This window comes from Triticum urartu, chromosome 7, assembly GCF_003073215.2.
Source record: "Triticum urartu cultivar G1812 chromosome 7, Tu2.1, whole genome shotgun sequence".
In the NCBI taxonomy this organism is placed as follows: Eukaryota; Viridiplantae; Streptophyta; class Magnoliopsida; order Poales; family Poaceae; genus Triticum; species Triticum urartu.
This window is the reverse complement of record NC_053028.1, coordinates 279,720,238-279,740,484: the sequence shown is the minus strand read 5'-3', so window position 1 is coordinate 279,740,484 and position 20,247 is coordinate 279,720,238. Positions and strand designations below refer to the sequence as shown.

The following is a 20,247-nucleotide window of genomic DNA, read 5'->3' as shown; positions in this document are numbered from 1 at the left end:
TGTCCACGAATGCTAAATATGTGGTGATTACATTGCCTAAGGTCTTGATTTCAAGTCCTGCCTTTCGCAATTTATCCAAAAATTGTTGTTTCCCTCCTCTATGTCCACGTATAGTCCTCTTGAGTCATACCTCTGAGTCTATTCACATGTTAAACTTCCCACGTCAAACATGAGAGGCGTGTTGAAGTGTATATGTAGATTGCCTAGCCCTTTCCATCAATTCATACTTTTGGTTGTATTGCCTAGTGCATGAAGCTTAACATGGTATCATGGCATAAGGTCTTGAATTCAAGTCATAGAGTTTGTAATTTATCCAAAAATCAATATTCCCTCCTTTATATCCACGTATAGGCCTCTTGAGCCATACCTCTGAGTCTATTCATGTGTTAACTTCTTGGATCACACGTGAGAGGGGTGTTGAACTGTATATGTGGATTGCCTGGCCCTTTCCATAAGTTCGGACTTTTGATTCTGTTGGCTAGTGCATGAAGATTAACACCCCTGACTAAGCATGAGATTGCGCGATTTCGATGCCTTGTAGCTGCATCTTTCAATTCTCCATCCATAGGTTCTGCTGGTTCTGCTACCGATTCTTCCAGCAATACGAGACCACCTTCTACACACGTAGGTACATCTTAGTGGATCCTTGATACTATAGCATCTTTTCATATGACACATGGTTCATCCACTTTGTCCTCTATTCAATCTCTCGATTCCCTCGCTCATGTTTTTATTGCTGTTTGTAGCTCTCACTCGGTTACTGGCTGAGGCATTCTTAACACTTCATTTGTTCATGTTACTGATGTTGCCCATGTTCCTTGACTTGCCATGCAGCTCACTTCTGGTGGTGATATTGTTGACTCTGTGTAAGTGCATCTAGTGCCACCCCTAGTTGGTTTTGGAGTATTGACGACAAACTTGGTTGAGGGACTAATGTGTTTGTGAGAATTGCAGGATAACACAGGTAGTAGTCCCTCATTGATTCGGTTTACCTACCAAAGATGGCCCCTAAAAATGTGTGAAGACATTGAAGACAATGGTGGAGATTCACATTGAAGACTATGACATGAGAAGACATTGCATGAAGACTATGGATTGCGAAGACATAGTTGTTTCGTAGTTTCCTTTTCTTCTTTAGGAACCACCGTACTGTTAAGTGGGGTCCAAGTGAACAAAGTCAGAGTGACTGAAGTGATGCTCAACCAAATCCTATGTCTTCTAGCGAAGACAATGAGAGCAAATCTTATCCAGAGCTGGATAAGTCAGCTTTACTTGTAGCCCAAGTCAAGCTGCCGCGTGTGTTTGAAACCTGACCGTTGGACACGTGTCAGTTCCCCTTAGTGACTCAGGGTAATTTCGGACAAATCAGGTCGAGTTGCCTCCTGGCTATAAATAGCCCACCCCTACACCATAAATTGGTGGCTGCTCAGAGTTAGTGCACGACTTTTGTCGTCTGAGAGCAACCCACCTCCGAAGCCTTTGAGAGAGAAATCCTAGCGAGGACAAAGCCCTAAACACCCAGAGCCAAAGAGTGTTAGGCATCACTGAAGTCTTTCTGTCTGCGTGATCTGAAGACTTGTTACACTTGAGGGTTGTGAATCCTCCAGCCGGTTAGGCGTCGCGTTCTGAGCATCCAAGAGTCATTGTGGATCGCCGGTGAACGAAATCTGTGAAGGTTTGGAAGTCTCCCTTGAAGACTTACCAAAGTGATTGGGCGAGGACTGTGTGTCCTTAGCTCAAGGGGAATAAGGTGAGGATGAGGTCTTCTGAGTTAAATCTCAGCCTCCCTAACCAGACGTACAATTGTCACAGCAACTCGAACTGGTCCAACAAATCCTTATCCTCGCCAAGCAACCTGGTTCTATCCTTTACCTCTCTTTACTTACTGTTTGTCTTCGTGAAGTCATTGCCTGCTTGCATGATCTGATTGACTTCACTGTGTGACAACTGTTTTTGTTTGGCTTCATACTATCTTCCATCCTGATCCATACTACCTAGCTGCTGATAGTCTTCGTGCTTTCACTTCATTGCTTACTTGACTATGGCTTGTCTAGTGTAGTCTACCTTCCGCTGCATATCAATAGGTTCATTTCTACTGTTTGTCTTCAAAGCCCTCGTGTTTTGAAGACTTTCATAAAAATTGCCTATTCACCCCCCTCTAGTCGATAACTAGCACTTTCACTCTGATTGTAGGGTCATTCTCGACTTTGACTCATGTTCCATTCTAGACCATCACAATATGCTCCCCTTGGTGCTGGCCCCCAGCGCCATGACTCCCAGGGCCTCTGGGAACCTAGCTGGCTTCACCTTCCCTCCACTGCCATCGTCGCCAGCCTTTTTGCCTCTGTTGCCTTTTCTATCAACTCTTTTTAGCAGTGGCATCATCGCTAGTGACTTCTATGGCTCTCATCTCTTGTCCTTAGTTTGACATGGCCTTCTTGGATCAGTCTCAAGTGGTGTGTCTTTAGACTGACAGGGCTTTCGGCTTGGCAAACAAGCCCAACTACCTTATCATCATAACGTGATTGTCTCTCGGTGCCCTTTTGACCTTGTTCACTCAGATTTGTGGTGCAACTCCTTTTGGCTGGAAAGGGGGTCATCCCTACTATATTATCTTTATAGATGATTTCTCTCGCCACACTTGAATATATTGTATGTCTTCTTGTTGTGACATTTTATATATTTATAAGAATTCCGATGCCATGGTTCATACTCAATTCTCCATGCCTATTTGTGTGTTCCGTGCTGACTCTGCTAGAGAGTATATATTGAAGATGTTGCTTGGAGGTCTTGCCGAGTAGGGTACTCTTTCTCAATTCTCTTGTCCCGGTGCTCATGCTTAGAATGGCATGGCCGAGCACAAACATTGTCACCTTCTTGATATGACTCATGCGTTGAAGATCGCCGCCTCTCTTCCGCCTCAATTTTGGGTTAAGCCTCTTTCCACTTCCACCTATATCATCAATCTTTGGCCATCCACTGCTTTGTAGGGTGGCGTTTCTTTCGAGTATCTTTTTGATCATTCTCCTAATTGTTCGGTGCTTCATTTGTTTATTTGTGTTTGCTATGTTCTTCTTGCCCCTCGTGAGTGCATCAAACTGACCACTCAGTCTGTCGAGTATGTCTTCTTAGGCTATAGTTATGAGCATAAGTGTTGTTGGGATCCTATAGATCATCAGATGCGGATTTCCTGGGATGTGACTTTTGATGAGTCTCGTCCCTTCTACCCGCGTCCATCTTCCTCAACCTTTTCAGCGGAGGGTATATCTCGTTCCCCACTTTTTCTGACACTCCTATCGCTCCCATTGAGGCATTGTCCATTTATCATATTTCCTTGCTTCTCCGACTATTGCAGTCACGACATTTCCGCCCATGGTTTCCTCACCTCGGTTGTCACAAGATTTTGCACCTTCCTCCTGGATGACTTCTCCATCTCCTTCACCGTAGTCTACCCCGTGATTCCTCCTTGTATTCTTCCATCATTTCCTCACTTTTGTGTTCTCCATTCGTGTGTTGTGGATGCGTTTATTGATGTGCTATCTTCCTCGTTTTAGCCTACTTATGGCTTGCATGCTTGTACGCTACCGCCTATTGATCGCCCCGATTTCTATGTCTGGCGTGCTATTCTTGAACCGACTTCTTATTGTGAAGTTGTTGTTCATCCTGCTGAATGGCAGCTTGTGATGGTAGAGGAGCTCTTGAATGCAACGACACGTGGGATCTTCTTTCTCTTTCTGCCTATGTCCGTCCCATCACTTGTAAATGGGTCTACAAGGTTAATAGACCCACTCTGATGGTTCTCTTGACCTTTACAAAGGTGGTCTTATGGCTCGTGGCTTTCAGTAGGAGCATGGTCATGATTACAATGAGACATTTTCTCATTTGGCTTATATGGCCACTAGTCGGACACTTCTTGTTGTGGCCTCTATTCGCCACGAGTTTGTGTCTCAACTTGATGTTAAGAATGCATTTCTTAATGGTGACCTTCATGATGAGGTTTACATGCAGCCCCCACCTCGGTATTATGTTCCCTAACAACATGGTCTATCGTCTCTGTCGCTCTATTTATGGCCTTAAGAAAGCCTCTTGCGCCTCATTGAGTGTTTTGCCTGGTGACTGCCACTGGGTTTTTAGCAAGTGCTCATGATCCACCGTTGTTTGTCCACCTTTTTTCTTGTGGTCAGACTCTCCTTCTTTATATGTTGACGACATGATCATCACTAGCGAGGATCCTGAGTATATTGCCTTTGTAAAGGCCCGTCTTAGTGAGCACTTTCTTATGTCTGATCTTGGCTCTCTTTGCTACTTCCTTGTGTTTGAGGTCTCTTTGACCTCTGATGGCTTTTCATTTCCCGAGAAAAGTATATCCAGGATCTTCTTGCTCGTGTTGCTCTCACCGATGAGCGCATTCTTGAGACTCTGATGGAGCTCACATGCTATCGATGGTGACCCCTTGTTTGACCTGACGTACTATCGCCATCTTGTTGGGAGTCTTGTCTATGTAGTTGTCACTTGTCAGGATATCTCTTATCCAGTTCATATTTTGAGTGAGTTTGTCTCTGGTCCCTCTTTGGTTCAGTATAGTCACCTCCTTCATGTTCTCTGATATCTTCATGGCACGATATCTCACCATCGGTTCTTTCCCCATTCCAGTTCATTACAGCTTCATGCCTATTTGGATGCTACATGAGCTAGCGATCCTCGGATCGATGTTCACTTTATGCTTACTGTTTTTTTCTTGGTGGTTCTCTCATTGCCTAGAAGACGAAGAACAGACTGTAGTTTCCCGTTCGAGTGTAGACGGTGACTTGTGAACTATGCCTCTTTTGAAGGTAGAGATTACTTGATTATGGCGGTTACTTCAATAGTTTGGTTGTTTATCACACTACACATACTCTGCTCTTGTCTGACAATATATGTTCTATTAATATTGCGTGCGATCCTATGAAGCATGAACTCACCAAGCATATTGGTGTTGATGCTTCTTTTGTGCTCGTTGGTTTGCAGGATCAGGTTATTGCTCTTTAGTATGTTCCTTCCGAGTAACACAGTTGGCGGATTTCTTTATGAAGGCCTAGACTAGAGCACAACACGACTTCTATCTCTCGAAATCAGAGTTGTTGATCCACCATGAATTTGAAGGGGGTGTTAGAGTTATATATATTTAGTAATGCACCTATTTGTATTTTCCCCGTTTTATAGTTAAGTTTTTTTTGACTATTGTACTACACCTATACGTGTATATATGCTAGCCTATGGCCACCTGGAAATACAAGTTGCATATTTCCTAACAGTAACCATAAATACCCTTCAAATGATAGTCCACTTGCTCATTCCACCTGTTGCAAGCCACTCTACTCAATTCGTCAGCCACCAAATATAAAGGGACATAAAATGCAAGAAAGGAAAGAAAAAGGTCTTGGGTGATTCCATGTCACTTCTTTGATTCTTTGAAGATCAAGAAGCACATTTCTTGAATCCATGATGCCAAAGTCCATATCTTTCACCATGATACGTCTCAAACATATGGATAATTTTTGTATGAATCACCCTATATTGTTATTAATTAGATACATTTTGGGAATAATTATTGTTGAATTTATTAGACTAACATATTAATCATGTGCCTAGTGCTAGTTCCTAATTTTGTTTTGGTATTTTTTGTAATTTCAGGAAAATCCCTAGAGAAAGTGTGAGAAAAATTAAAATTGAAATGGTTCGGGAAGTTTGAAGACACTAGAAGACCCTGGAGCCTTGGCTCCACCCCATGTGGGTCCCATAGGGCCTAGGCGCTCTAGGGTTGTGGGCGCCTACATGGCGCCTAATACCTGTGGGACCCTCCCGGCTGGCCTCCGATGCCCGATGGCCCATAAATGCCCAAAAACTTTCACCCTAATTATGGAGCATTTTTTCATCGCCTCCACATCACGTTTCCGAGGCAATCTTTGTTTTTAGCCTTGATCCGAAACTCTGCTGGAGGGGGAAGCAATCATCACCACGCTCCAAGATGAGTTGTGAGTAGTCAAGCCCCTCGATACGGGTTCATGGTAGTAGCCAAAGTTGTAATCTATCCACATTGATGTTTTAGATGTTCAATACAATAGCGATATGAGCTACCCTAATGATTATGGTTTATCTGATGTATTCGTAGTGGTGATGTTGATCATGTGACGAATTATTTCTTTATGTTTGAAATTGTATGCCTTTTGTTTGATCTATAGATTATTTCTTTCTAGTTGCTTGTCTACTCTTGGCTAGTTTAGATCGATAATCAATAGTGGAAGAGGTGTGCATAGTTGGGTTCACTCTTGCAAGTAACCGACCGCAGTGGCAGAAAGTGAAAAAGGCTTGTATTGAATTGTTGCCACCAAGGTTTAGGTTTAGTACAAGATTCATTGTCCCCTAAACATAGCAATATGTCATCTTGCTAAATGCAATTACTCATGTTTACATTTAAAGCCATATGATGTGAAGAGGATCTCCATCTATAGACAGGCTATTTAGCTATTAGATGCAGATAGGATCCCAGTTTAATAGTATTTGGGCTTATTGCCTATATAAGAGCTTACACATTCATTAATCTGGCATGAGCATGAGATATTTCATTGTGCACTTTTTCACATGATTATTTTACTTACCACACTTTTGTATTTTGCAAATTTAAACTTGGTGAACCTATGAACCCCAGTCCAAACACGTTGTTATATTTTTTTTAGTTTTGTTTTATTCCAAAAATAGAAAAAATATTCATCACACATCATCTTTTAGTTTCTTGTGCAACTAGTAAGACTAACAAGGTTGACACCCTTGTTAGAACTATTGGGGACACTAGTGAAGTTTTATTTTTGTTGCAAGCACTCAATTATTGCAGGATATATACCGTTATCTCCATGGATTGATATCTTGGTTTCTCATTGAGGGAAGACTTGTTGCGTACTTCATACTCCTACTCTAAGGAGTCCAACAAGGGTGCATACAACACAATCACACAACAATCCTATTCTTGTGTGAGATAGGACCTTTGATTCATGGAAGAGCTTTGCTTGAAGGTAATTTGAGGAGTTCCTATAAAGAACCTTGCTTTTTTGTTACTATTGGATGGTGTCATAGCCTAGACGGTTAGGAGTCACTTAGATCCTTCGATTACTTCGTGTGAATGATTACAAAATTTGTACAGGCTTGAAGATCACCTATTTGGTGAAGATCTACCCTTAGTGAGGATTCTTAATGCAAGCCATGATGTAATAGGTTGTATGTGCTTAATGGGTCACTTGGTGGGCGAAACATCTGGGATCATTGTGATCTTAGAACCTTGGATTCAAAGTTTCCATCGACATGGATTTAGGATTACGCCAACTATCTGAACCAAGGGAAAATATATTCGCATCACGAGCATTTACATTCTCTTAATCCTAGTCCCCTAGTTACTTGTAAGCTTTAATCTTCTGTTGTCTAGTACTCTTGACAGCTTGCTTCTTAAGTTCTTTGGGTTGCTTAGTCCTAGTTATGTTGTTCTAAAAACTACCAACAACATTGAAATTGGAGTAGAAATCTTTAATGGGACTATTCGCACCCCCCCTCTAGCTCTTAGACCTCGATCTCGATAGTCAAATTTGAACTAAAACCACGACAATTTTTTCGATCGGAGAGAGTAATAATTATCAGGTTGCATGGCAGAAAAGTTGAAAGCAGAATTTGATGTTTACCTTTCTATGTGTATGATGTAATGAGGTAATTTATAACTTAAAGTTCAAATAATAGTAGTTGATAATAGTAAACTTGTAAGTTTGGTGTGGGCTAATGCATCAAATTTAAATATACAGTGGAGATAAAAAATAGAGAGACAAATACATCAAGTTTGAAACATGAATTCTAATTGAAGGTTCATAAAAGAACCGCAAATTGTGCAAATAAGACTTCTTTGATGGACCAGTCTCTCTAGATAGCACAAACTTATCCTTTATTGTCTTCATCCCCAATATTTCTACTCCTATCTCCACTAGTGATTACAAACCAATCGACTTAACTCTTCTCTATTAAACATTACGAGGCTACTGGCTAACAGGCTACATAATTTTTTCTTGAAACAAGCACACAATAACTAGTATGGCTTCCTTACGAAAGATCTATCCAAGATTGCTTGGAGTGGTTCAAAAATTTATATTAGTGCCACAAATAATAATAAAGAAGAGATCATAATCCTCAAGCTAGATATTGAAAAATCTTTTGACAAAGTTGAACACAATACCATACTGCAAATTTTGGGAGCAAAAGGATTTGGAACAAAATGGATCAACTGCGCCATTATGATTCTACCTTCAAGCACTCCATTGTCATGCTTAATGTTGTACCTAAGAAAAAAATTATTGCAAGACAAGCTGGGTGACCCCTTTCCCCCTCTCCTTTTTGTTCTAACAATCGATCTTCTTTAGTCTCAAAGAAGGCCATGTAGCAAGGGTTGCTCCAAAGTCCAAACTACTTTGTCTAATGCAAGATGCCATGATTTCACAATAAATAAACATATAGTTGATAACCTTATGGTCGTGCAAGCTGATGGTAAGCAGTTGGTATTTCTTAAAGACACTCTCCATACTTATGTTTGGATACACTTGGCTCAAAGATAACTATCAAAAACCATTATGATCCCAATCAATGTGCGACAGGGTAAAATGGAGGCTCTAATAAGAACCCTCAAATGCAAAGGAGAATTCCCTTTGACATATTTCGGTTCCCCACTTGGGATACCAAGCGAAGAGTTGAAAATTTCTCACTTATGGTGCAAAAGATTGAAATAAGACTATGCTTCGGGGTCATCAAACGTAATTCTATAACTTGCAATTGTAAAGGTAAATTTCAGATACATCAAAAAATATGTCAAGGTTCCAGATATTTCAAGATTTGTACTTGCCCCTCAGGCGATGGAAAGATACACTTTGGGCCCACTCGTTATCACGGTGTCCAACGTTGCCTAGCCATGTATTGTGACCAAAGAGTTAGTTACGAGGATACTAGAATATGGAGAAGAGAAAATAGTACAAACAAGTAGCGAGGATACTTAGGTATACTGATCAAGGAGTTGATTATAGGGTATGTCAAAGTCTCGCCTCGGGTTGTGTAATGTACCGTGTGGCAAAAGGAATTGCATGTGATGATAGAAGGTTTGCTCGATAAGGATCTTCGATGATATGTGAGATTTGTTATGTGTGACCAGATCTCGTTGACGATTATTAATCGGAAGGTTTTCCGGACATGTCCACATATGCTCGAACATTTCACATGCTTAACATAGAGCAACATTTAGGAATAGTATGATTTTATGGAGAATGAGAGAGAAGGGTTTCGAAAGTGTTTTGAAGGATCTTGGAAGTGTTCTGGTGATATTCAGAAGTGTTTCGGGAAGTACTGAAAGGTTCTAGAATATGATTGAAGCTTGTGAAAGTTTTGGAAGGTTTTGTAATGTTCTAGAACATTCGAGAAGACCCTCTGCCTGCTTGCACCCCCTGTTTGCTTGAGGGGCAAGGCAGCCTGGTGGGGGCAATGTGGTGGAGTTAGACTCCATCAACGAGTCCCTGGTGGAGTGCGAATCCCCCTAGGGTTGGCCGCCTCACCCCTTGGCCACTTATAAATAGAGGGCAGGGTACATAGGGAGGGCACCCCAAGCCGCCCCGGCCACCACACCCTCATGTTGGGCGCCACCTCCCCTCCCTCTCCTCTAGATTGGATATAGTGCTAATTACCAGTGTGTTGCTGCTACTCCATCTTGTAGTTTCCCACTGCTCTTGGTATGCTGGTCTACATGTGTATGAGTGGATACCTTGGAGATGTCATACACACTGGCGTTTGATCGGGCAAAATTATGCAAGGAGAACAACCTCGTGGATGAGTGGTATAACCTTGATGCGGGATTCAGAGGACTTCATTAACATCACCAACTTCTTGTTGCTTTGACGTGATTCTTGGGGGTCTAATTTCCTTGCTTGCAACTCAATGGTGTATCTTGGTTTGGTCCATGCATGGTAATTTTGTTTTGTTTTGCGTAGCATGTTCTCCAACATCACGATCCTCAACTTTTCTGTCTTCTAGGGGGCAAAGCTTCATATTGTCTAGTCGATTTTATCTTCCATGTCTCTTTTTATGATGTGCACCTTAGATAGTTCATAGATAATCAAGGTACAGGTAATTAAATACCTTAGTCACCTTCACAAACTAGCATCTCAAGGACGAGATGGACTTCATGGCGCGGGTTGAGAAGCCTATGATTCAGAGTGTGAGATGGTATGTTGGTGGGCCTCTGCCCGTGCAGGAGCAATGGAACCTCATACATCACGGGTTTGATAAAAGGCCATTACACTTCCTTCAAGTAATTAGTGTGTTAGCATCAAGGCCATGTTGGAAATATGCCCTAGAGGCAATAATATTGTATTATTATATTTCTATTTTCATAATTAAGAATTTATATTTTATGATATAACTGGTATGATCCTAGAATCAATGGTTCAATGGAAAACTCATATGCATTGTGGAATGATAAACGGTAAGTATAGGTTCCTAGTCTTGCCTCTAAAACAGGTTCAGGTGTTGTTGATGATCACGTTTTCCGGATCTTAGGATGTCGTTAAGTGTAACGATCGTCCTAAAAGAACATTGAGAGTATGATGTTAGAAGAATGATCATATTGAATCGACCCAAACTTGTTTGTTATACTTTGAGATAATATCATCTGAAATCAATTGTTATAACTCGGAGTGTTAGTATGTGTTTTAGTTCCTTAGACCATGAGAGTATCGTAGTCACTTCCTATAGTACAGTGAACTTTAGGGTTGCTCAAACTTCATATGTAACACGGTGATCGAATGACAACTTACAGGTCCATCAGAAAGTTTGACAAGAGACTAGATAGTCGAGAGTGGGATTTGCTCCTCCGACGATGGAAATATATTCTTAGGACCCTCTCGGTGTGACGGCATCAATCATCATATGGCCAGACACAGGTGACTACGTCACGGGGATGCTGGAACACTTCAACGAGAAAGTAGAACAAAACCGGTAACGAGGATGACGGTATAATGATCATGTGCATGACTCAAGAGGATACCGACACACCTCGGGTTTTGTAAAGTATCGCAAAGCAAAGGGAACATCACATGATAACCAAAGGTTCACTCGAATGCCATTCGTGTAATCATAGGGATCGATATGGACGTCCCCGGTTCCGCTATCGATCATTGAATGAAGGAATTTCGTTCATGTCTATGATTTACCGAACCTACGGGATCACAAGCTTAAGGTAATCATGATCTCCTAAGTGTTAGTAGGATGAGAGTATCGAGGATTTATATGTGCAATTGTTTCATTAATATTCGGAATAGTTTCAAGAGGAACAGGTAGTGTTTCGGGGTCACCAGAAGGGTTTCGGAGTTTATCGGGCAATACCGGATATTATCGATAAATAATGTATAGGTGGAAAATGTTTCCAGATGTGTTACATTAATAGTAAAATTCTCTAATGATTGTTAGAGGGCTTTTATATTTAATTTAATATCAACGGGCCTTAAAAAGCCTAGTGGTGGAAGGAGTATTGGGCCACCGTGGCCCAATAGGAAGTGCCCCCCCCTCCTTTTGGGGCCCCCGAATTGGACTAGGGGAGGAGTTGAGGAGTCCAACTCCTCCCCCTTGGTCAGCACCCCAAGGAGGGTCTTTCCCTCCTTGGTGGAAGCCAGTCTCCCCCCTCTAACCTATATATACTTGAGATATTGGCCCTTTTGATGATACAAGTTTTGGAGCCCCCTCTAGTTCTAGTTGATCTAATTTGAGGTAGACCTAGTTCCTCTAATCTTCATAATTAGAAGCCATGTGTGGTTCTAATCTCCTCCCTCTAATTCTACAGCGACGATTTGCCCTGGACGGCAAAGCGCTGCCGGATCATGAAGACCGTATGCTTGCAACCAAGTACACATGTCGTGATTTTGGTCTTCTGTTCGAGGGATCGTCATCAACGTTTCAAGGGACTCAAAGTACGACCTATACCGACTCATCTACTTCCGCTGCATTTCGGAGTCAGTAAAAATTGTTGATCCAAACCTTATATGCATCTTCATATTGTTCCTAGGTGATCGTAGGGCAATTTTTTTTCTACTATGTTTCCCAACATGACATACCAATGAAGATGGGACAATAGAGTTTCCACATCTTCTAGCAACGAGGCTTTTCGTGTTGGAACAGAGTAATACAATGTCTTCCCCTAGGCCAGGAGGGCCTCCACTTCAAACACAGGACCAAAGCCCTACTATCTAGTTCGAGACATGAGGTGCAGTGAAATCACATATTGTTAATGGACTTCGTCAGATTGCAACCATGGTCGCCCCACCTAGCAGCTTAAGGACGAGTTGCATCTCTAGGAGGGGTGTGATGTTATGTACATTAGTACATGGCCCTACCATGGCAACTCCCAATTATGATATTAAAGAGATACCAATTCCTATGTTAAGTAGTGTATTGTTTAATCTAAAAATATATCTTTCAGCTTGCTACTTAGATTGGATGGTTAGTCCTCTAATAAAAAGGACTCCCTACGAGGAATAAAGCAAGCTAGAATCAGAAGAATAACACTTATATTGTCCCTCCAGCGCAAGAGCCCTTCCTCTACCTCCCTATAACCTTAGCACACAACAAGATTCCTCACATGTATATTGTGATCAATTTGAGAATCATGTGCATCAGTATTGAGATAATTTACATGTACCCCCTCTGCATATTAGTTTTATCTTAAGTTAAATTTTGAATACTTTGACCAAGTTTACAATACCAAATCAATACCATCAGATTCATCATTAAATATATTTTCACATTATATATACTTGTCAACTGTAAATGTTCATACTGTTTTCAATAAACTCAGTCAAACTTTATAAAGTTTGACTTAGGTCAAACCTATATGCAAAGTAAATAATAACAGAGGGAGTATATGTAGTTAGGCTCATGAATTCAATTGGCAGATAGCACATGAACAATAAGTTGTTTAATTACTCATATGTGTACCCAAAATAACATATACATAATACAAACATGAATCTAACTATGAAGCTGGTAGAATAATTAATTAACCTAACATGTACACACATACATACATATTCCTTACCTGTATATTGCAATAACCCCTGGAATCTCGTGCTGCTATATTCAGATCATCAATTACCGTGTCGGGAATGTCCTTGCATCGACCAAAAATTTGCTCAACGCTGCAAAAAATAAAATAGAAATAGGAAATTTAAAGTGAATCTAGTGTAATAACATACTGTAGTAAATACTTTGTATCTGTTAACAAGGTAAGAAAAACTGATCCGATAACTTCACACTAGAACACGATTGATCGGCACTAGCTTCACAAAAGGGCTTTTAAAAAAAATCAAGGGCAGTTTCACTATCAGAACTATATATGTATGCTAATGCTAATAAAAGAGAATGGCATAATCTGCGTAGAAAAGTATACAGTGGTGGTAGAAATGCAATAATTTGCACTTATATACGAGTGATATTATGCATGTATTCGAACTAGTGTGTGTTCTTTTAAGGTTGGCACACAAGTAGTACGTACTGGGGGCAACATGTACACAGTTAACAGTAACTTATAACAGTCTTACAGCAGGATTGCTGCATCTCATATTTAGCTGCTGAATGTATATTACGGAAAAAGGCACTCGCGACGTGCAGGTGCAGTGGGAGCTTTTAGGCACAGAGAAATATTTAACTAGACTGACAGAAGGACGCCCAGCTTAATTTTGCCAAAATTCCAATGATACGCCTGTGGGAAATAAATCATTCTCCGTGGAAACAAAGAAATGCAACATAAAATCAGAGAAAAATAATCCGGCGTGGCTATGGGCAGCTACATATCATATTTTTGGTCGGGCTATATACGCACAGATCCTTCAGTTTGAGAACTAAACATCGCGAACTCGGGCTCCTAAACACGATCCGCGGCAGTTGGCAATGATTTTCTAGACCAAACTGTGTGTGCTCGGCCGAAACAAGAACATGCAAGAGCGCCGGTGCAAGATAAAAGGCAAAAGTACTAGCTGCCAAGAACAGCAGAAAACACACGGATACTTACAAAAGATAGCTGACTAGAGAAAATTTAGATTAGTATAAAGTATACATACGGATATACGGTATACCTGGTGTCGGAGGAGACGAACTCGTAGAGGCGGCCGGCGGGAGAGAAGACAACTAGCGCAACCTCGGCGTCGCAGAGCACGGAGAGCTCGAAGGCCTTCTTGAAGAGCCCGCTCCGCCGCTTGGAGAAGCGAACCTGCCGGCTCGTCCTGTCCTCTATCCGCCGCAACTCCACCCTCCCCCGCTTCCTCTTCATCTTCCCTCCTCCCTCCTCCACCGCCGCCGCCGCCGCCTTCAAACGCTCATCCTCCTCCTCCTCCTGCTGCTGCTGCATCCTCCTCCTCCCCACATCCTCCGCCATTCCCAGCCAAGGCCCTAGCTAGCTAGCTACCCGTCAAAACGCAGCCGAGCGAGCAGCCGAGGAGGCTGGTGGCAGCTGGTCAGAAAGATGGGGAGAATTAACTTGGGAGGGGGGGAGAATGAGAGAGATTCAAGCGAAAGCTGTGGAGGGCAGGACGAGGGGCTCCATGGGCCTGTCCATCGGATGGGTACGGCACCAGTTGCGGGACACGGGTCCCTGGCCCCCCTCGGCGCCAAAACTTGAGAATTCGGGCTGAGAACCCCCAATACGTGTAGCTTCGCAGCGGCGCAACAACGCTGTTTCGCTGTTTTGTGTCTCGCTGACCTTGTGGGCCTATCTTTGTTGGATCTGAATTGGACGGTTCGGATCACATGTCTTCGTTACGAGCGATCAACGGTTCAAGCAGCAAGAAAAAAGAGAACAGGTCGATTCTGGTGGAGAGAGACAGAGAGAGAGAGAGAGAGCGCGCGCGCAGATGTTTCATTTTATTTCGTAAGTATATGCAATACAGCAAATAGAGCATGCTACCGATCGGCATGAGCGGTTAGCGGTCTCATTACCAACAATCAACAAACAGGACATAGTACTAATCTGAACATGAATAACCAAGAGTTTGCCAGAATTTGCATAAAAATGAATTATGCATCATTCTCCATAATGTAAAATTATCACAAGTGATTTTGGTACTTACACAAGGTGAAGAGATCGGAAGGAAGGGATGTCTTCTTTGTATCAGACGGTTTGCTGTTCTGCTATGATGGTCCTTTCTTTTTGAGAAAATGCTATGATGGTTCTTGGGGTCTTAGCTTGATGACTTCTCGACTGTCTACTATAACAAGATTTGTCTGACTTCAAGCATGAAAAAAAGAGTTTGTATGACTCCCGTGAGGAAGGGGCGATGATTGCCCCATTGAGTCCTCCCGTGTTTATAGTGTTGCCAGGTGCCCTAGGGACATGGATAAAATATATTTTTATTACTTCCTATGTTCTTTATGTTGGCATGATGTTTGATGGTCGAAAGTTTTTCTGAAGAAAAGAAAAGCCAACAAACACCCGAAGAGATGAGTGTTGCCAATTGACAACTAGCTATCACCTTCTAACCTAATTCTAACTGTGATTAGAGGACGCTCCGCATGATGATGTATTCGTGTGTGTTTGTGTATTTTCCTTTTATCCGCAAAATTAAGCATTGAGCACAATGAATGATGTGCCCTTGGGTTTCTAGGCCTTTTTTTTCCCGAATCAATCTATTCCTTCCACTCCCGAGGACCCGCCTCCCCTGTTCGCCACTCCAACAACTGACAATAGGGTGGGGAGTTTCGAGGGGCATTTAGATTACAGCCGGGGGCTGCCCTACTAATTAATTGACGTTGACTATTAGAGTTGGCATGCGTTTGGAGGATACCAAAATATCGGATCCACGCCAATATTTCAGCAGCCGGTTTACTCTGTATGCCCGCGCGTTGGCAAATCGCTGGCAGCGAAAACCTGCTCCACATTATTGGGGTGACCAATTTTGGCAAGGCTACCATAGGCGTGAACCAATCAGCCTCCTGGTGCCTCGATTCAGCTAGTAGTTTACGTTAGAGTTTATTATTTCTCTTGGAGCGGTGAGGTGGCGGATGGTGGCGCTTCATCTTCGAGCTGATCTTTCGGGCTCCGATCCTCCTTGAGTTCGTTCATTGGAACATAGTTGATGGAGTTTTGACATAGATTCATGCAGTCTTATTGGGACAATAAGGTTAGGGTTTCTCACCATGTGTGCAAGACAACGAGATTTGATGGCATGCGCTTCAAATCAATTTATGGTTTCAATGGTGACGACTACAGGTCGAGAATGTTGGTGGTTAGGGGCACTTGTATGAAGATTTCTTGATAGGCCGGCTCCATTAAGGGAGCGATGGCGGCAGCTTGTTCATGATTAAAAAAAAGAGAGAATGATGTGCCTTCTCTTTGTGTGGAAAAAGATGGAATCGATTGATGAAAGAGACCCCCACACCTTTGCAACATGCACTTGTATCCTAACAATTGGACGGACCTAATCAAGTTGCACAAGAGAGTGAGTTAAAGGGAATATATATCACCAGCCAAGCACGATGTCAACCTGAAAAGAGCATCATATCTGAAAATGAAATAGGGGAGATTTGGTTTGTTTGGCACTACATGGGGTAAGATATTTGACATAACGTGCTCAAGTAGAAATTTTGTTTTTTTTCCTTCTTTGGCTTTAGCGAGACAAGAAGATGTACAGCGACCAGCACCATTAGTCCAACATCTTTAGGCACGCAACGACACAACGGTTACATTTGCTGGTTTCTTTACTTGGTGCAAAAATATCCATTGAACAGGTAGATGGGATAGGAGAAGAAAATTGAGGTCGTAGCCAAAGTTTTATTGCCAAGACAAAATCACCCCAAATGCTAATTCCGAAGAAGAGAAATGGGCTAGAGACAATATACTGCTGCTGCTGCTGCACAACAAAATACAATACGAAACTAAACTTCAGCCACGTACAAACTAACAGAGTACAACAGAAGGAAGAGCTCCAAAAGGTTTGCAATCCGAATCATCTATATCCGACGAAGAACCTTCTCGGCAGCCTCCACGGTTTTCTCAATGTCTAGGGTTGTGTGTGCCAAGCTTGTAAAACCTGCCTCGAACTGGGATGGTGCCAAATACACGCCTTCTTCCAGCATTCCACGGTGGAACCTCCCAAACTTTGCGGTGTTGCTCTTCTTGGCGTCATCAAAGTTGTGCACTGGGCCACCTGCGAAGAAGAATCCGAACATGCCTCTGATGTGTCCTCCACACATCTCGTGCCCTGTTTTAGCACCCGCATCCAATATACCCTGGACAAGTTCACCGGTGACCTTGTCTAAGTATTCATAGGTGCCAGGCTCCATCAGACGCTTGAGAGTGTGGATTCCGGCAGTCATAGCTAGAGGGTTTCCACTCAGGGTTCCTGCCTGGTACATTGGTCCTGCTGGAGCAACCATCTCCATGATATCCTTCCGCCCACCATAAGCACCAACTGGAAGACCACCGCCAATAATTTTCCCCAAGGTTGTCACGTCAGGGGTGATTCCAAAGTACTCTTGTGCCCCACCATAAGCTAAACGGAAACCAGTCATCACTTCATCAAAGACCAGAAGTGCACCGTCTTGTTTGGTCACCTCACGGAGAGCATTTAGGAAAGCAGGCTGCGGAGGAATGAAGCCAGCATTGCCGACAACCGGCTCAAGGAAGACTGCAGCAATTTCCCCTTTGTTATCCTCAAACAGCTTTTTAACTGCCTCAGCATCATTATAAGGTGCTGTTAGAGTCCCAACAGTGGCTCCCTTAGGCACTCCAGGGGAGTCTGGGAGGCCGAGGGTGGCAACACCACTGCCTGCTTTAACGAGGAAGGAATCTGCATGGCCATGGTAACAGCCTTCAAACTTGAGGATCTTTTCCCTCCCAGTGAATGCACGCACAAGGCGGAGTGCTCCCATGCAAGCTTCTGTTCCTGAGTTTACAAAACGAACCATTTCGATACTCGGCACAGCGGAGATGACCATTTGAGCCAACACATTCTCCAACGCACATGGAGCACCAAAGCTAGTTCCCTTCTTCAGAGTTTCAATAAGTGCAGCATTCACCTGAATTAAACACAAGCATTTAGTAACGCTGAATTTGGTTCAGAATGGTCAGTCAGTTTCTATCTTGCGATTTCCAAATAAAGCAAGATATGTTTAGTCCTAACTTCATGATTCCTCAAAAGTTTTGAACTGAGATAGTATTAGGCGATTCCAGCAGTTTGATCACACAATCTAATGAATAACACATGTACTTAAGCTAGTGGTATTTCTTTTATGGAAAAAATGGTGATTAGTCAAATTAATCCTACCGAGTACAACAAAGAAATTACCAAGCCTTTCAATCATCAAATATTCACTCTGGGCAACAATAAAGCAGTTCAAAATATATAGGTAGAAACATTCCACCCCATACATTTTATGAAATACTCCCTCCGTCCCAAAATAAGTATCGCGGATTTAGTACAACTTTAATACAAAGTTGTACTAAGTCAACGGCACTTATTTTGGGACGGAGGGTAGGATGTACCTCGTCATCTGCATGACCAATGATTGCAGGACCCCAGGAACCAACATAATCAATATATTCATTTCCATCAACATCCCACATATGAGAGCCCTTCACAGAATCAAAAACTATGGGCTGCCCGCCGACTGATTTGAAGGCACGGACTGGTGAATTAACACCTCCAGGCATCAATTCCTGTGAAGAAGTGAGACATCAATCAGTAAAACACCCACATCAGATAATAATGAAAATAAAATGTGAGTAAGATCTCAAATAATAGAAGAATGTAACGATGCTCTGGATGAGGATGGACTGCGCCATCTCATGATAGTTCACTAAATCCAAACAGAGCAGCACCAAACAGTTCAACATCTGTCAACGCACTATGCCAACTACTTATCTAAGACCAAAAACATGACTAAGAGCATGGTTAAATGCACTGCCCACTTTTACATTTCTCGGATCCAACTACTTATGGCAACCATTCCACCTTATATTCTCATCATGGTTGTAAATGCAGGTAGCAGAATCAAACATGCACGTAGTTGCCCACCATGTACACAGAGACTAATTCTGTGCGTGAAACTTGACGATCGATGTTGTGTCTATGCTAATATTTCTGCCTACACCTAGCAATCTGGTCTAAGAATACAGTTGACCTTGACCTTGCCAAATGCTGACATTGCCCATCTAGGCAGCACAAGGGCCCTGATTTTCAACCTCTAATCTAGTCATACTACGCCTTCAATTCGCATACCAGACACAAAAACATGCAAATTTTGTCCAAGTTTACCCGAGAACTTTTGAAGTTGGTCACACACGCACGCCTCTCCACAATTGCACTCAGAAAAAATCCGCATTTTCCTCCCCCGATGAACCGCGAAGAGAAAATCTCAAACGCGGCACTAAGAGAGAGAGAGAGAGAGAGAGAGACAGACACAGAGAGAGAGAAAGAGAGAAAGGGGAGATATAGCACCTTGGCAGCGTTGAAGATCTCCTCAGATTTCTGAACCGTGTAAGCCTTCTCGCCTAAGGAAACGGCCGCCCTCACCACCGACCGAGAGCGAGGCGCGCGCGAGATCTTAGGAGCGGCGACCGTCCGGATCGAGATGCCGGAGGCCACGGCGGCGGCGGCTGCTGCTGCTCCGGCCATGATGCTTCCTTCCTTCTCCCGCGATGTCGTCGGGTGCGGGGAGAAGATGAGGAGGGGATAAGAGAATTGGTGAGGGGTTTGGTGGGATTGGGTCTTAAGAACTCGGCCATGGCCCTGGCCCACGTGAGAAGAACGTCGTCTTTTTCTTGTGAGAAGATAGGTGTGTTGTACGGGCCAGATGGGCCTAAAGCTTAGGACCACATCGGCTTGTAAACTTGGGAGGGCCGCGCCGTTTCCTCCACAAGCAGCCCGCGTACAGCGGCAGACCCTATTTGTCGCTTCAGGCGCCCGTTGGGAAGTCCTATATGACGCTCTTTGCGTCAAGTTGGTGGAGCTTTGCACAGAGCTTCCAGTTGGCCGGCTTTCTATGCCGTTTTCTGTTTTGACTGTAGCGACAGAATGTGATCGAGTCCTGGCTGCAAAAAATGTGCCCTCGCGGGGTATCAAACCCAGTATCTCATCCCGAGAGAAAAGGTGATACAACCAGCTGAGCCAACGAGCTTTAGTGATTATAGGACAACACAACTACTAAGAATCG

General features: G+C 42.9%; 2 protein-coding genes across 2 annotated transcripts in view; both read right to left on the bottom strand.

Moving 5' to 3' along the window:
* Nucleotides 1–14,680, bottom strand: part of LOC125525434 (MADS-box transcription factor 51-like) — a 42,055-nt gene extending 27,375 nt beyond the window's left edge. The window contains exons 1-2 of the mRNA XM_048690446.1: nucleotides 14,175–14,680; nucleotides 13,139–13,238 (exon numbers count right to left, since the gene is read on the bottom strand). Of these exons, the coding sequence (XP_048546403.1) occupies nucleotides 13,139–13,238; nucleotides 14,175–14,473 (399 nt within the window). The 5' untranslated portion in view covers nucleotides 14,474–14,680. The remainder of the gene's footprint in view (nucleotides 1–13,138; nucleotides 13,239–14,174) is intronic.
* Nucleotides 14,681–16,844: 2,164 nt separating this feature from the next.
* LOC125518296 (glutamate-1-semialdehyde 2,1-aminomutase, chloroplastic) lies at nucleotides 16,845–19,816 on the bottom strand. The gene is made up of 3 exons (XM_048683183.1): nucleotides 19,533–19,816; nucleotides 18,578–18,751; nucleotides 16,845–18,111 (listed from the first exon to the last, which is right to left on the bottom strand). The coding sequence occupies exons 1-3, from the start codon at nucleotides 19,707–19,709 to the stop codon at nucleotides 17,044–17,046; spliced, it is 1,419 nt and encodes a 472-aa protein (XP_048539140.1). The 5' UTR covers nucleotides 19,710–19,816; the 3' UTR covers nucleotides 16,845–17,043.
* Between the last annotated feature and the right edge of the window lie 431 nt (nucleotides 19,817–20,247).